At 48.5% G+C, this 17,464-nt stretch overlaps 2 protein-coding genes across 5 annotated transcripts; one reads left to right on the top strand and one right to left on the bottom strand.

Annotated features, from left to right (window-relative positions):
- The first annotated feature begins 624 nt into the window (after positions 1–624).
- LOC114853281 (40S ribosomal protein S27-like) lies at positions 625–2,281 on the top strand. The gene is made up of 4 exons (XM_029146485.3): positions 625–782; positions 1,297–1,405; positions 1,491–1,601; positions 1,744–2,281. The coding sequence occupies exons 1-4, from the start codon at positions 777–779 to the stop codon at positions 1,770–1,772; spliced, it is 255 nt and encodes an 84-aa protein (XP_029002318.1). The 5' UTR covers positions 625–776; the 3' UTR covers positions 1,773–2,281.
- tpm4a (tropomyosin 4a) lies at positions 2,131–17,327 on the bottom strand. Of its 4 annotated transcripts, none has more exons than XM_029146480.3 (9): positions 17,064–17,327; positions 15,742–15,867; positions 6,187–6,320; positions 5,959–6,076; positions 5,788–5,858; positions 5,626–5,701; positions 5,083–5,145; positions 4,786–4,855; positions 2,131–3,381 (listed from the first exon to the last, which is right to left on the bottom strand). In XM_029146480.3, exons 1-9 carry the CDS (start codon positions 17,175–17,177, stop codon positions 3,299–3,301), a joined length of 855 nt encoding a protein of 284 aa, XP_029002313.1. In that variant the 5' UTR covers positions 17,178–17,327; the 3' UTR covers positions 2,131–3,298. The 4 variants fall into 4 exon arrangements, with proteins under 4 accessions (XP_029002313.1, XP_029002316.1, XP_029002312.1 ...); XM_029146479.3 differs by lacking the exon at positions 2,131–3,381 and adding an exon at positions 3,965–4,171; XM_029146483.3 differs by lacking the exons at positions 15,742–15,867; positions 17,064–17,327 and adding an exon at positions 11,965–12,511.
- Between the last annotated feature and the right edge of the window lie 137 nt (positions 17,328–17,464).

Here is a 17,464-nt window from a genome sequence, read left to right as displayed (position 1 = left end):
TGCAGAGGCAGTAGAAGTGAAGTAAAAGTGAAAGTTCTTACCTTCGAATGATCTTACAGAACAAAACCAACAAATTAAACACACACTCAAAAAAGTACAAACACATATTTAAAACAATATTAAGATTTCATTTCATTTAAAATGTGGTTTGTGCTGAAATATCTAAAGGTAAAAGTCAGTCAATTACATAAAAAATGAAGGTCTTAAAGTAAAACATGAACAGCAGTTGATGAAGCTTGAGCTGATTAATCTACACAGTATAATGGAACATATTAGTTATCAATAATTATATTTTATAATGATAATATATCAATACTATTTATGTTCCACATATTAGCATGATGAAAGGTTTGTTTATAAGCGTTGAATAAAACACTACCTCTAGTTCTTTAAAACTGTAATTGAAATATAAATAGGAATGTACTTGTGCAAATTAAACAGTTGATGGACTGGTTTAGGTGTCGATGCCCTGAAGGCTTAACTTTAAAGGTACGTGATCAAACAGGTATCGTAAATGAATCAAATCAGCTGGTCTGTGCTGAATATGCTATTTATAAGCAATAACACATTTAAGAATTTTAATGATGCCAGTTCTGTTGCACGTGCGCCAGTCCAGCCAGTCGTCACTGTTGCTCCTCCCCTAACTCCTTAGACCCCGCCCACTCTGTCTCACTTCACATTTCTTAAAGCATCAATAGATCACAGGTGAATCTGCTGAGAAAAGCGCACTGAGCACGTTTTCCTTGGACGAAAAAAACTGAGTGACCTGAGCAGACATGTCTGTAAGTTTTTTTTTTTTTATTGTTCTAAATAATATTTTTGCATGGTCGGGAAGTAAAGCTCATAGAATAATTCAGTTGATAGAGGGCTGCGTAGTTCTCAGAATCACAATGAGAATCAGAATGAGAATCAGCTTTAATGGCCAAGTTTGCACAGGACAACCAAGGAATTGTATGTGGTCTGAATCCATCTTTGTTTCCTCACAGAAAAACACTGCTTTTTTTAACTAATAACAGGGAACGATCACATCAGTGGTTTGAGGTAATGTAGGCAGGTAGTGTGGAAATGCTAAATGTGTTATTAAAATTAGCAAATCTGTGTCCAGTGTGGACGATATAAGTCGTTGTATGAGATGATGCCTGAACTTGCCTGGACATGTCTTCAGCTACTCCATCTAGCAATTCGCTCATCAGCCTATAGGGGGCACTGTGCTATTACATAGCAATAAGCAGATATAGTACTATCAAATAAACGTCAGTGGAACAGGCTGTGATTGTAATCTGTTTTACTCCACAGTTGGCCAAAGATCTCATGCACCCCAGCCTTGAAGAGGAGAGGAGAAGGCACAAGAAGAAGAGGCTGGTGCAGAGCCCCAACTCCTACTTCATGGATGTGAAGTGCATGGGTGAGGGCTCTCAGTTCATCTCTCTTCCCTCACCGGGGTTCTGATTTAGAGTTTAAAGTCCTAATCATCTCTAAATGCTCCCCAGGCTGCTATAAGATCACCACCATCTTCAGCCATGTCCAGACTGTGGTTCCTTGTGCCAGCTGCTCTCTAATCCTCTGCCGGCCACGAGGGGGCAAAGGCAAACTGACTGCAGGTGAGAACAGATTGCAATAGATGTGGATAATGCAAATGTTCCCCAATACTGTCCATAAATAGGTGGATGCATTAATATTTGAGTGTATGTTTAGAGCACTGCTGTGTCCACATGCTAATATTTGTGATCTTCGTCCATTTAGGCTGCTCCTTCAGACGGAAATATTCCTGAGCAGAAGTGGGCCAAACGTCCATGATAAGCATCAAACTGGACCATGGATAAATAAGTCTGGGTCTGAAACGCCATCATTGATTGTGGTTGTTTCACCACTTAAACGTAAACCTTAGGAGAGGACCCTCTTTGTCTTGAGAGCGAGGAGAGAAAGTGAATTGTCATAGGTTGGTTTAATGTGACAGAGCAGGGAGGGAACCTCTCAGTAAAGAGACAAAGAATCTAATAGAGTATTTACATTCAGTACTATGAGCTTTGATCGTTCTCAATGGAAATCAAACAATATGATGATCTACTAAAATATTGAAAGGAAACATGAAATTATTACAATGCTGAGACTAATCACACGAGTCAAGTGTTCTGTAAAACATTTATTAGGATGACATAGAGTTGGGCATGTGACAAATGAAATATTTTTAAATGGTCTCAAATTTGAGGCGCTATCATGGCCCTGGCGTGAGGTGAAACCACGACGATCGTCACAAAGAAAGAATAAAATATTGCATGGATTTATTGCCTGTTGTGTGCGTTCTTTGGTCTCGAGAGTTCCCCTGGCGATTGGAAGTGGTGTAATTCAACAAAAAAAAAATCAAAGCACATACCTAACATTATTCTACTATATACAAGAAGTATCCATGGTTGATAAAACTTGACTGAGTTTCCAGTGGTTTGGGATTCTTAAGACATTATATTGTAACTCTGGTAAATATTGGCTACATTGTGGCATATTGCTGGCAATGACACAGAAGGTGTCAGTGGTCAGGTCAAGCTTAAGGAAAGGTAGTCCGGGTATATGATGCTCATTATCTGCTTGCTTCAGCTCTCAGCACCGATTCCAACACCAAACGGATAGTAGAAGAAGAATTAGGCAGTGTAAAGACTCGTAGGCCTCAAAACAACGTGACTGGAGTCTTTACTCTTTCACCAAATGTAAATGAGCCTGAAGTGACTGAGCAGCGTGTGCCTTAACGTATCTATGAATGACACGTTCCACGTCACCTGTCCAGCGGACCGTCATGATGTTTGAACACAAACAGGGGACTGATAAAACAGGATTAGCTGGATATCTGCTAACCCGTAGCCACCTAATGTGGTGGAACATGAAAATGCTGGGCGACGTCACATCACCACTGGGCGGCACTTCTAAGACACGATTGTATGGACAGAGTCCAATTCAGTTCCAGCAGTTAAAATAATGAGACACAATAATGAGGCTGTATATGTGGTTGAGTGACTAGGTCTGAGGTGTGTTTATAAATTGCCAGTTTCTTCTAAACATATGGTCAAAAATAATTTCTGGAGAAAAATTCCCGCAATCATTTGCAGATTAAAAAAAAAACGCGATGGATTTAAAACGACTACCCATCTTTACAAAAGAGAAAATTGTGCCTTTGAGGGATACACATTAAATTAATCCCCTTTTATGCTGGGAATAAAGATTTAACAGCCAAAATGTGGAATGGAGTCGAACATTTAATGGAATGTTACATGACACCCTCGTCCTCTCCAGCTTCTTCTCCCTGCCTTTACAAGCTGTTCAGTTCCAGCAGGGTCATGTCCAGGGTTTTGTGAATGTTCACATTCTCCGCTTTGGCAGTTGATAATTTCTCTGGAGACAAGAAGAAAAAGTGACATGGTGAACTTTTGACCATCACACAGTACTGCCATAAAAAGTGCTGTGATGCTAATTCCCCTCTTTTGTAGGTCTGTCAAGCTGAGCCCCTAAAACACTGCACACAGCACGCTTTTACTGGACAGATGTTTTGCATAACTGCTTTGGTTAACTTGGTGCCGCATGTAAAAGCTCAAACCGCAACACTGTGCCTCTCATCCATGCGCGACATGCTGACTGTTATTCTCTGCTACGGTTAGTAGATTACACTACGTGGGCTTCGTTCTGGCATAAACACAGAGACGAGTAATTTCAGAAACCATGAAAATTAGAGAAACGCCATGAAGATGAACAGCTTTTAACAGATTAGAAATGATTAGAAACCGCAATAATTCACACCACAACCAGAGTAAATCTCACCTTAAGCCCGCTGATATTTAGATGTTCAATATACAGAAACAACCAGTTGTACAAGAGCAAACTGTTGGTTCCGTAATTGCAAAAATCAGTGCATGGAAATAAAATTTTTACTAGGGGACACAGAGTGCATCAATAATGAAGAACACAGAGACAAATGCTGCAAAGTAGGAAAGAAATGTTTAATTTATTGTTCTTTGCATAGTAAGAGGGGCAGAAGGCACATGTGATCAGCAGAGAGCAGATGAGCAGTCAGACAGTTCAAAGCAGGAAGCGAAAGTGAGAGTCTACAGAGACGTCATGTCATTGAGGGCATGGTCCAGCTCCTCACTAATGGCCTTGTACTTCAGCTTCTGAGCATACAATTCATCTGGAGGCCAGGGGTCAACAGGAGGCACAGGCAGGTGCCGAGGACAGCAGTGAGACAAACGAGCCGAAAGTGGGACGAGAGAGAGAGAGAGGGAGATGGAGATGGAAGCACAGAGCAGAGGGAGGAAGGAGAAGACAAGAAATAGGTCAGGCTCTGTTAAAGACGCAGTGAAAGCTCGGAAGCAACAATGATTCACAGCTCTTAGACTGGGTGGACTTTGATTTAAACCTACTACTGCACCAACAGCTCAGTAAAAGCACACTCTCTTCTATTTGCATGTGACCGTCGTTTACAAACAAGGGTCGTATTAGTTTTCTTGTGTTACTGGTTTCCATACCGTCGGCAGCGAAACCTTCTCCCTCCACAATAAAAATCTACATGTTGCTAAAACGGGACACGCCCTGTGGGATCTGTGTCAAACTGCGTCATGTGGTCGTGTATGAGCACATTTGGGTTGTAATGAGTTAGTCTATGACCTAGATCGAATTATGCTGAACTAAATCTGTGGGTCAACAAGCGGGTCTTCTAATGCAGGGACATTCTAAAATGTAATGTAAATGCGAGATATGTCTTGGTGAAAACAATTGGTTGAAATCTACAACATGGTCTCATACCTTCCAGGTCATCAATAGACTTTTCCAGTTTGGCCACTGTCCTCTCTGCAAACTCTGCACGGGTCTCAGCCTGACAGCAACACAGAAGTCGCACGTCAGAAGCAGCATTTGTGTAGAAATGGATACAAAATGCACACAGACAGACTGTGCAGCATAATATGCTACACTACAGTAACAACGCTGCCTTCTGTCACATTGAAATACATGTACGTGTTTTCAAACAGTGTGTTCTAATGTCAGATGGAGAGTTTTGGGTTGAACTGTCCACATGAAGGAAAAAAAGCATCCGGATCTGACCTCCTTCAGTTTGTCAGTCAGGACCTTGATCTCCTCCTCGTACTTGTCCTCTTTTTCTGAGTACTGTCGGAAGGCAAGAACAAACACTATTAGATCATCTGTGGAAGCAATACAAACAAATGCACATGAAATTAGCTATGCAGACACGCACACACACACACTGTCAACCATTACAAATGAACCATGAGCTATGACACCACTCCCTTCAGATGATATGTAAAAAGGGAGGTGGCCTGAGAGGCGAGGTGGAAAGCTGCTGTTAGCACGTCGTGCTGCGATGCCAACAGGACGACCTGACTGAACAAAGCAGAGGTATGCGTTGGTGAGGGAGAGAGAGCTCCCATGCTGTCATGCTGCCTGCCCGTGCCTGGGCAGGAATGTGGTAAACATGACTGTGGTAAACACACAGGAGGCAGGTCCCTACTGGCTGCACCAGAACACCTCATGCCACGAGCCAAGGAAAACACCCTCTAACAGCCGCATATGACTCAGGGTCCACCTGAACATCCAGTGCCCATCACTCAGACGCTAGACGGCACTCACCTTCTCAGACTGGGCTTCTAAGGACTTCAGGTTGTTGGTCACATTTTTCAGCTCCTCCTCCAGGTCGCTGGCTTTGCTGTGGGGACAAACGCAGCCGTTAGCGTGGCGTGAGGGCGACGGACGCGTCCGCGCCGGCGGTGCTGGCGAGTTCAGGGCTTTTACCATTCCGCGAGCTCGGCCCTCTCCTCGGCTCGCTCCAGCTCCCCCTCCAGGATCACCAGCTTACGAGCCACCTGCGACCACAAGCGTCAGCGCTCGAGGAGGAAATTCAGGACCCAAACGTGCCGACTGTCAATTTAAGCCTGTCCTCCGGCTCCTCCGGCTCCTCCTCACCTCCTCGTATTTGCGGTCAGCCTCCTCCGCGATGTGTTTGGCCTCCTTCAGCTGCATCTCCTGGATCTCCATCTTCTCCTCATCCTTCATCGCTCGGTTCTCGATCACCTTCATCCCTCTTGGTCACCCAGGACACAGACACGTTTAGTGATTTCATGTGAGAGAGGCCATTGTGTCATCGTCTGAATGCAGCTGTCGCGGCGAACTAGCCGGCGTGGGCATACCGACCTCTCGCTCTCATCTGCAGCCTTCTCAGCCTCCTCCAGCTTCTGCAGCGCCGTGGCCAGCCTCTCCTGGGCCCGGTCCAACTCCTCCTCCACCAGCTGGATTCTACGGTTCAGCGCTGCTACATCACCCTCGGCCTGAGGGAGGGACAGAAAGCGTCGGTCATTCATTCACCTGTGTGACAGTGTTTTTACCAGCCACGATACAAAGAGCAGAAGTGAAAGGCGGAGGAAGAGAGACCAGCACGGCGGTTGTAGTATTATTGATTTGCACACAGTTTGTGTTCATGTTGCAATAATAGGAATCAGGTGTGTGTGCAGCCTCCGCATCCCTGATCATCACTGCAATCAGTGTCTAAACCCAAACACGGTTTTAAAAATGGGATTTATGCTACAAATTCTCGTGTAAATTACATGGTCTTTTATACAGAGATAAATATTTCTCCAGAGAAAACAGAAAATGCTTCTTTCTCTCAGAAGCTGATACCAGTGGAAACGAGCAGCCAGGTTGGGCTCCGCAAACACTGAGGCCATTGTCCCTGTAGGACTCTTATATTGAAATTGGGCCTGATAAAATACCTCCTTTTAAAAGGCATCACCTAAACAGAAGGCCGCTGCCATGACTACGGTCAGATATTGGGGCCTTATCGCTCAGTCACACCTAACGCTGAAAAGTCGGACTGCAAGCGAAGCAGCGCCTGCGCCGTGTAAAGTGAGACGCTGCAAACCGTTCGGCTCGCGCTCCCTGGGGTTGCTTGTGTCAACAGTTGAATAATAAGAGGAACAGCAGGGTCCGCCTCCAGTGAATGGTCCCAGCAAACATAAATAGTAACCGCTGACAGTGTAACCCTGCATCATATCTGGAGGTCACGGGACTTTGGAGTTGAATGAACCGCTTGTGAAAACTTCCGGCGAGCGCGGGGGCAGAACTGAGCAGAGCTCCTTCCCATCTGCCCCTGGTAAACAAAGGGCAAGCGGGGCAAAACGAAAGCAAACACACAGCTACACAGGCATTTCCTCCCCGTCCCACCGCCACCTCCTCGGGAGCCGCGTTCATTGAGTCCAACACAATTCTGTCACGGCACAGAGCGGCCAGTGTTGAAGTGTGCGTTTACAAGCAGAGCCAGGCCGCGCCGCACTTCATAACGGCACGCTGGACCTCCCACTCAAACCACGCCGGCCCACTCCTTTTTTCCTAAAACAAGGCAGGCGCTGCTTTTCCTGGACAAACGCACATTATTTCCAGCACAGTCGCACCAGTTAGTAGGTCAGTGACTCATTAGCTCAGTCCAGCAGGTGAGTCACTGTGCCTCACATCTGATGAGATAAAGGCGTCCAAAATGGGAGGGGGAGGGTGCGGAACGAGAGTCCAGTCAAAAGTGATGTGAAGTCTGCTTGTGCTTTCTAGTTCTGTTTTCCTGAAAGGCATGTTTGTCTGCTTTCTGGCAGCTGACACAACCTCTGTGAAGCATTTCAATGTTGAAGATCCATGTCATCTTAAACTGCTGACGGTTCCCTCCGCCCCACTGCACCCAGATCTGTCACTGGACGCCGATACCAGACAGGAAACGTCTTTCCAGACAGCGCGGACGTGCCTTTAGAGGAAAAGGCCGAGCGACGCAGAATGAATGAAGCGCCGTAAATCAGCCCAAACATCCTGAAACCTCATCAGGCAGGCGCGGGTCTGCGTCTGTCGACAGCTGAGCCGCTTCGGCCGGAGCCTGGAATCGGAGATACCGCCGCTTCCTGAGCCCCGAGTGAAGTCACGTCCTGTGAAACCACCGTCTGCGCGCAGACAAACATGCTATTCATGGCTTCTGGTCATCTGCAGGTGTCACAGCGCAGGTCCGGACGCTCTCACACACACACACACACACACACACACACACACACACACACACACACACACACACACACACACACACACACACACACACACACACACATAGAAACCACCTACACTTTCCTGCCCATTGTATTGTCTGTTGTTAAGCAACACACATACACAAACGCCAGTCTGTCCTAAATACCACTATGGTGGTAGTGACTGCATACACAAGCAAAACCTGGTGTCTGATCTGGCATCAGATTTTCACAGTGATGAGGGGGAAAACCTCCCAAAGACAGAGACGGCCTTGTGTCACGCATAAGAAACGTGGGCGTGTATACAGCAGTGCAGCGCTGAGCCGTGACAAAGCAAAGTCGTTTGTGAAGCACGTGTTAAAATGCCTTCACTTCTGCATCTCACTCATTTCCACCAGGGAGGTGCTGTGTGTGTGTGTGTGTGTGTGTGTGTGTGTGTGTGTGTGTGTGTGTGTGTGTGTGTGTGTGTGTGTGTGTGTGTGTGTGACAGACAAACTGAATCCCTTGACATATCAGAGTTATGACAGCGGTGCCAGCTGTCTGACACCCTTTCATTTCCTCCGTGTGCTGTCAATCAGAGCCGGCGTTCCTGCAGGCCACGCCCCCTTCCTTCGGCACCCACTTTGCATTCCCCGGCTGCACCGCCTTATATGGTAAAACAAACCATGGAGAGTGTTTGTGGCGGAATGTCAGGACGACAACCACGCATGCGCACATACACACACACACACACACACACACACACACACACACACACACACACACACACACACACACAGATAATGCGGCTCTCCTATTGTACGGGCTTAATAAGTAACACCTAGGCTTTTCAAAAGGTGAACTACCCACCAAGCGTGTCCCTGGGCCCGTTTCTGCTTTCAGCCATGGTGGGAACAACACTTTTAAAGGAAAATACCAAATCACCTTCTGCCTAAACACTATGGAGGTTGGATTCAGCTCTGACTGCTTTTCTGCTACACCTGGGAATGAGTGGAGCGACACCTGAGCGCATTGAGTCAGGCTCAAGAACGAATGAAGGTGGACTCTCATTAGCGGCTGATTCAGGGCAGTGGGCCAATGAGCTGCACAGCACTGTTATTCCTGCTGCTCGCGCCCCTCGGTGCCGACGGACGTCCAGAACGCTCTGGCCCGGCGGACGCGGCTGCAGCCGGTCCAGTGCGGCTGTTGAGCGAGTTACGATACGCAGCAGAGGCCCGTTAAACGCGTTGCCATTTTCTACACTGGCAGATCTCGAGTCGCTCCGAGGCCCTGAAGAATCTGACACATACTTAAGTGAGACGTGTGCAACCCACTTGTGGCCATTTAGAAATCCACAGCAGGTACGTGGAGCAGAAGCTTTTCAGGCGTCCTCGGCTGTGCAGGAATTCACATAAATCTTAAAGGCATTTTGGAAAACAAGGTGTTGTTGCGTGGCCTGTGGGCAAATAGAGGGCAGGTGACGTTAACTGGCTGCAGGTCAAGTAAACATTCTGGCAGTAAAACTGTTTTCTCGGTTCTGTCGGTGCTGATGAAGACCATTTCCCTGTCGGGGTACTAGCAGTGACACGCTAACACGTGCGAGGGGCCTGTGTGATGACAACCTCGAATGCATCCCTGAAGGTCTCAGTAACTTCATAGCGAGAGCCCAGAACCTTGGCCCAGATCACGAGGCACTGACGTGACACAGACGGCCCAGAATCCCAGTGACTGTAAGGTATTAATACATTTGGAACAGCTCTATTCTTAGGGAGAGGAAGTAACGCTGGAGGTTGAGCACTGACCACGCGAAGCAGCGAACGCACAACGCCTCCAGCAGAATAAATGAAGTCTAAATGACTTCCTGTCACCAGCCGTCATGCTGTCATGAAACAAGCGTGTCCCTGTGCCTATTGTTTTTATAATGAGGCTGCAGATCAATCGGAGGATAGCTGAGAAACCAAGAGTCATACAATCTTCCTGTTGATCAGGGCTGGAGCTCAGGGACAGGAAGTGTTGGGAGTAGAAGAACAGGAAGTTCTGGACCAGAGTCGCTGGATCACATCCTGGGAGGGACCGTACAGTACGCCGGGGGGATGGGAGCTTCATCCCAGTGGAGGTTCTCACTTCCCTTTTCTGTCTGCCTCAGGACGTGAGTCTACGCCACGAACCTTTTCAGTATGCTGTATGTCAAACTGCTGTATCACCATAGCAACGACGCTTTCTGCTGACACCACAACTTACATTTTTTTTTAAATGACTGCTCTTGTTTAGAGTCTATTCCAAATATGTAAAATCTGTTTGTGTGCTCACAGCTGAGTAACGTCTCACGAGGCGCCAAAGCCGCATTTGAAGCAGCACGGTGCATTTAGAGCCACGTCCCTTCCTCAGCTCCATGCACTGATTCACCACCTTTACGCACCGACGAAAAGGTCCTATGCACCAAACAGCGTGGAGCTGGGAATGAGCCCAGGTTGCTCTAATCGCTCACACATGGGACCACACCGACCGCGCCACATAAAGCTCCGCTGGACTGCATACGCAACATGTGTGACAGCTGAAACTACTTTTGCACATTAACGCTGACAAGGATGAAATGCAACATGTACACTGTGAAGATGAGCCATGTCAACGCAGCTCATTTAGCATTTAAATACGGCGTAATAAGAGGCTTGTGGTTATCAGCATGTGTCAGGACGGACTGGGAAGCCTCCATACGCAGAGGCTAAATAAAAGGAGCTTTACACCTGTCTCATAGCACAAGTCGGGCACTTCTCTTTCACCTGTTTATACACGCACACCTGCATCTCAGTAATGTGGTGGTCATATTTCTATAATTACCCAGCAAACGCCTAGAAGTCAAATTAAAAGTGTGGCCTTTTACCTAATAGGCAGGCTGTAACAACAGCGTGAGGCTGAGCCCGTCGCCGTCTGAGCTGCCACACCTTCCCCTCACGCGCCCCGTGAAGCTCCCTCCTCCTCCCCCGTCCTGTCATGATCATCACCTCATGCCCTAAAGGAGCATGTGCAACCAGCTGTGCTGCTGGGCGCTTCTACCTACAACCACCACCAGGGTGGTGGTCTGGGGCACAGTCTGGAGACGGGCGGGTGCCTGAGCTCCAGAGACCTGTATGAGTCAGGAGCCTCAGCAGCCACACATTAGTGGAGGTTTAGCCACGACAACTGATGCCCGCTGTGCAAATAACAAACACTCGTTAGGTAATTAATGAGTAATTCATTCCTTATACTGGTTATTAGTGCGGTCCAGATACTGTCCACCACAGGCTCCTCAGTCCTCTCCTCTTAGTTGCCAGAGCATCTGTGCAAAACACCAAAATAATCGGGCCGCAGCCACAGGAGACCAACAAATCAGTTCATTTTGCAGTGGAGAAGCTTAAACCATTAAAGTTTTGCTACTGGTTGCAGTGGTATTTAGGACAGACTGGCGTTCTTTTCCTTTGACTTGCTAATAACAGGGCAGGAGCCCTGTATTTTCCTATGATGTGCGCAGGCGGCGCGCGTCCACCGCGCTCGAGTTCCGGTGGGCAAATCATTAAGAGTGTAAAAAAGTTAATTTCCCCCGGGAGCTGCGGCATTATCCCTTTAATGTGAACAGCGGCAGCGTGTGCCGCTAAGATGATTAGCATCAGAGCAACTAGCCTGAAAGATGGAGACAGTTCTACTCAGTGGACTCGGCGCTGTCTACGTGGTCCACGTTATTCACGGTCGCTGTACAACGGCCTGAAAGTCGGCCCGTATGCGCATGCGCACAGACCTGGAGGAATCCAAACTTTTTTTTTTTTTTTCATTAGACCAACGCCTTGCATTGTGGCACAGTCGGAATCAATGACACGAACTAACGACGGAGACGCGGCGAAGGGGCGCACATAATGAACGTAGCTGCGAGGAGGGGACAGAAACGAGAGGGTTTAGATTGTCTCACTTTCTCCCGGCTCTCCCGCTCGCTGTCCAGCTCTCTCTGTAGGACCTGAGCCCGGTCCTCAGCCTCGTCGGCCTGCTGCTGCAAACACTGGATCTTCCTCTTCACCGCATCCAGGGACGTAACACTTGCCATCGCTGCCTGTTTAGTGACTTAACTTAAGGCTACACGTGGTAAAAAATAAACACACGCACAGTCAAGACGAACGCAGAGTTGTGCAAAAAAAACGCAGTGCGCGTATTTGATCTACTTAAAAAAAAAGATATATGAAAAAAAACGGGTTTGAAAAGACGAATTCGAAGTCCGTCCGGAGTCAAAGTCTCTGGAATGTGAGGGACTCGCTCAAGTGCAACAAAAAGTTATATAACCAGGAAGTACGCGTGTCCAGGTGTTCTCCGAGCGTCCCTTCAGCTCTGGAGAGGTGGGAAGTTCACGAGCCGCAGATAAAGTTGTCCTCGGGAATGTAGTATTGGAGTTGGTCCGGACACTTTGAGCTCGAGGAGGTGGAGAAGAAAAGCTGCGCGGCGAGCGGAGCGGAGAGCGCCAGACTGAGGAGGAGGAGGAGGAGGAGGAGAGAGGATGGGAGGATGAGGTCAGCGAGGGTGGGGCGTGCGCGTGCGCGCGTGCGCGTGTGCGCGCGTAGCCTCCACGACCGCTGACTGATGTGATCGCTGCTTTGGAGAGACGCGGTGAATTACTTTCACTTATTGGTGCGCGATGTGCGTAAACGTCACACAACGGGTTCTCACTGTTTATCTGACAATCAACTTCCCCTTTAACGAGTTTTAAAAAGTCTAGTTCATTCAATTCTACACCGTTGATTGTCAAACGTGAGCTGCTTCAGTTAAGCTGTACATCATTCGTCTATTGACTGGTTATAATAAATTGACTTGTTTTGTTTTTTTCTCTTTTTATGATTGTCTCGTTTTTTGCTGTGATTTTTTTTTCTGATACCAGATCTTTGATTCTGCCTTTGAGCATGTGTTGCTTTGTTTTGATGCTGTGCTTTTGTTGTGTGTCTGTTTATAGTCGTGTAGCATGTCTTTGATCACTCAGTGCCGTTTGGTATTGAATTGTTTTATGTCTTCTGTGGTCATTCAGTGACTTTTAATAAGCTCCGTCACTGTCAAATGAGAAATACGAGCAGCGCTTTGTACTGAGCCTCTGGCCTCAGTACAAAGCGCTGCTGCTGTGTCTGGTCTCTGTGCAAGAACACATCCGTGCATATGACACATTATGTGACAATCAGCAAATATTCATTAAAACAGTTTGAATGTGAAAATGGATTTGAGTGAAATTTTATGATTTCAAAACATTTAATTTTAGTTTTACGGGTTTAATTATGAATGAATCAGACTTCACTGCAAACTAACATGACCTTCATATTTAGTCATCCTTCACTTCCGGGGCCGACTTGTGCCCATTTAAGGTTTATTAAACTTCATTTTGCATGTGTTTAAAGTTGTTTATGTTGTAATATTCATGATTCATATCTTACTATGACCTGAGTCACCTGCCTGCTCACTGATGGACTCCACCGTGAGCTTTCCGCCTTCATCCTCACTGTTTCCTAACCACGGGCCGGTCCTGGGAGCAGACGGGTCCAGCGCAGCTCAGAACAGCTCCAGCTCAAACTCAGCCCAGTTGTTCAGCGCGAAGAAAACAAATCTCCCACAATCTGTTTCATCTGCCGTTCGAGCCCCTCCGTCTGATTCGCCCCGTGTAGCGGAAAAGCTGGAAGCATTGATTTCATTAGACACAGGAGTGTGGGGCTTTTTGTTTGCCTTAGCTGCATTCCTCACATACCAGACCCCCCCCCCCCCCCCCCCCCCCCCCCCCCCCCCCGTCCAGCTTTCCCCTCAAACGGCTGCTGAGCCGACATGATGCTCCCTTTAACCTCATGCGCAGCAGCGCCGGGATCCACAGACGCGCTCTTTGTCCGATGCCTTGGCCCCTAATGAGCTCAATGTGACACCGGCGCGTCGGGCCTAAAATCGACATCTTTGGGCCTTCGCCTCTGCTCCCCCCAGCCCCCTCCCCTCCATCTGGCAGGTCTCCCTGTGTGTATTCACATGTGTAATGACACGACTGCCGCCGCTAATAAGCGCCATGTGGAGGGGAATTCGCAGCAGCGCTGTCTGCGGCCGACGTGTCCCGTTCTCGCCGAAGCGTGAGCCGCCTCCTCTCCGTCCTCACGCCGCCGGACCCCCGACTTCGCCTGCTCCCGGGCTGAGGGCAGTTCAGCAGCCTCGGCCCCGGCTCTGTCTATGCTGACGCTTCCCTTCCCTTTGTGCGGAGCCCAGCCTGCGTTTCCCTGGGATTTCCTCCGCAGGGCTTGAACAATGCCACATCTTGGTGGAGCGTTCTCTCTGCACACGCTTTGCTCAGTCACGTCACTGGAATGACTTACGCTGCGGTTAGTGGCATTTCGCTGATTCATGCTTTTATCATTCTCCTGGACGTAACCCCTAATAAGGACTTAGTTCATATCTGATCTTCTGCCTTTCTCGGTCTCCCACACCCATAAACAAACGCACACACACCAGTAATGACCCAGGCACAAACGCTGGAGGAACCACCAGTGTCAGACACACTGGGCTGTGGTTTGTGGTGCTGCCAGCTCTAAAATGTGATCTTATTTCCCTGATTGCAGATAAGTAACCACAGTAGAACGGCCTCTGATGTTCTGCTACATTTGCTAAAATGATTATTTGTCTATGCAAAAAGATTCTCGGAGCACTATAGGAACAATATTAGTCAGATGTAGAAGTATTCACGGCTGTGGAAAATCTTCATTACGAGTACTGTCCTGCAGTGGAAGTTAAGATGAAGGTGAATTCCACACATTTGGAATCGAATGACAGCAAATTTGAAAATGAAAGTGGGAGTGTTTCGTAACAAAGAAACCAGAAGCTTCCTCGTCTGCTGGAGGCCACATCGACGACGGCCGACACATTGGTGTCTCAGTAGAGAGGCATTGTGGGTAAGATTAGCCCCACGTTCTGATAGCGATAAATCAAACATGGGCACAACACAGCTGATAAATGGGATTACTCAACGACGGACCTAAATAAACGTCTGAGATAAAACAGGAAGCAGGAATGTGGAAAAGGCAGTAGAGACGGCGATACGAGAGTGTGTGTGTGTGTGTGTGTGTATGTGTGCGTGCCTGCGTGTGTGCGTGCCTGCGTGTGTGCGTGCGTGCGCGTGCGTGCGTGTGTGTGTGTGAGTGTGTGTGTGTGTGTGTGTGTGTGTGCGTGCCTGCGTGTGTGCGCGTGCGTGTGTGTCTGTGCGTGCGTGTACGTGCGTGTGTGTGTGTGTGTGTGTGTGTGTGCGTGCCTGCGTGTGTGCGTGCGTGCGCGTGCGTGCGTGTGTGTGTGTGTGCGTGTGTGTACGTGCGTGTGTGCGTGCGTGTACGTGCGTGTACGTGCGTGTGTGTGTGTGTGTGTGTGTGTGTGTGTGTGTGTGTGTGTGTGCGTGTACGTGCATGCGTGTACGTGCGTGTGTGCGTGTGTGTGTGTGTGTGTGTGCGTGCGTGTACGTGCGTGTGTGTGTGTGTGTGTGTGTGCGTGCGTGTACGTGCGTGTGTGTTCGTGCGTGTGTGTACGTGCGCGTGTACGTGCGTGTGTGTGTGTGTGTGTGTGTGTGCGTGCGTGTACGTGCGTGTGTGTTCGTGCGTGCGTGTACGTGCGTGTGTGCGTGCGTGTACGTGCGTGTGTGCGTGTGTGTGTGTGTGTGTGTGTGTTACATTGCATGTTTGTACTGTGGCCGCTCACTCACGTCTGCAGCCTTCTTCTCAGACAGCTCCAGTTTCTCCTGAGCGTCCTTCAGACCCTCAGAGAACTTGTCCAGCTCGTCCTCCGTCTGCTTCAGCTTCTTCTGCAGGTCCACCAGCTCCTCCTCCAGCTGCAACAGGAGACGCCTTTAGTCCACCTTACCTCACCTTCTGTGCTCTGTCTGTCTACATTTGCAGAAATGTGTTTTGATCACAGTTCTCATTTGTTTGTAGCACATTTCATGTGAAGGCTATTATTTAAAGCACCCAGTGAGACGCTCATTTCCCTCCAGCCTCCTGCAGTGGCTGATTTGGAAGTCTGAATTTGTTTATGATGTCTGGGTAATGGCCTGCTATCAGTCTCTCATGACATGGACCCTGGAATGCGGAGTCTAATCCTCTCTGCCTGTCTCACACCATCGCAGGGCTAAGTGTTCCCCCTAATCAGTGTTCTTCTCTGAGCCCGTGAACTAATCCCCCTGAACTCCACGCTGTCTTTCTCACCTAGCGTCTAAAAATACAGCTGCTCCCGGTGAGAACACATATGAACAGGGCTGTACTGTGTGTGTCCCGTCCTCCCACTGTAGCTGCTCATGGCTGTGTGTGTGCGCGTGCGTGTGTGCGTGCGTGTGTGTGTGTGTCGCCTCCTGCGCTGGACACACCTGTCAGATAGTCCTCATTAACCGGGTCCGAGCCGCTCCCACAGGGACGGATCTCACCACTTAGTCCCATTAGAGCAAATCATGAGCCCGGGTGGGCTCATCACCTGGACGGGCCGAGCCCCACACAGCGCTGTGATCACTCCATTACCTTTGATCCTCGCCATAAACACCTTTAATACCGGCCCGTTCTGCCACTGGGGCGTTTTTCTGGGCTTTTTCTTTTTGCTGCCGAGGTGCTGCAGCGGTTGAAGACGGTTTGTTACCATGTTATTATTAAACCAGTGCATGAATTAAAACTACAGCTTCAAGGGTTTGTCTTCAGTGTGTAGGACTCTTGGTTGTTTCACACACTGTAAGTATTTGGTAGATTTACCATCCAGACCCTGAGACTTGAGCAGCAAAGCCTTCAAATATTCCTCGTCAAACAGGAAAGTAGATGAGAGGAATGTAGTGTAACTAAACGTGTTTGCAGATGGTTTCCAGCAAAGTATGTGTGGTATGATATCGCTGTTAGATCTCAAGATAAGTTAGAGTAAAACTGCTTCAGATGTTCAGAAGTTTGAATCATTTAAAATAGCTCTTTTTACAGTTTGCAGTGAAAAATGTAGGGGTCCAAACCAGCATGACCGGGTCCAGACTGCTCAGACGCAGCTCTCAGCTCCCACCTGTTTGCATTTGTCCTCCGCCGCCTTCTTGTCCGTCTCCGCCTGCTCGGCCCGGTCGATGGCGTTCTCCTTGTCCAGTTTCAGCATCTGCATCTTCTTCTTGATGGCCTCCATGGCGACGGAAGACGTGCAGCTTGAGCAAAAGCGAGAAGCGGACGAGGAGCCTGAAAGCGCCGCGAGCGGAGATGGAGCGTCCGGCTCTCGAAGGGTAGTTATTTAAACTGCAGCAGAACCTGCCTCCCGTCCCCAATCGCCCGCTCCTCCACTCAGGTTCTCACCCTCCCTCCTCCCATCACCCCTTTCTCTCCATCCTCTGCCTATTCCTCTCTCCTTCCCTCCACTCCATCCTATCAGGCCCTCCAACCCAGGTCCCCTCTCAGGAATGATGGGGCTGCTCCCCT

The sequence above is a fragment of the Betta splendens genome, chromosome 4 (assembly GCF_900634795.4).
Source record: "Betta splendens chromosome 4, fBetSpl5.4, whole genome shotgun sequence".
NCBI classification, from domain to species: Eukaryota; Metazoa; Chordata; class Actinopteri; order Anabantiformes; family Osphronemidae; genus Betta; species Betta splendens.
Note: the sequence above shows the minus strand (reverse complement) of the source record. Positions and strands in the feature narration are given on the sequence as shown.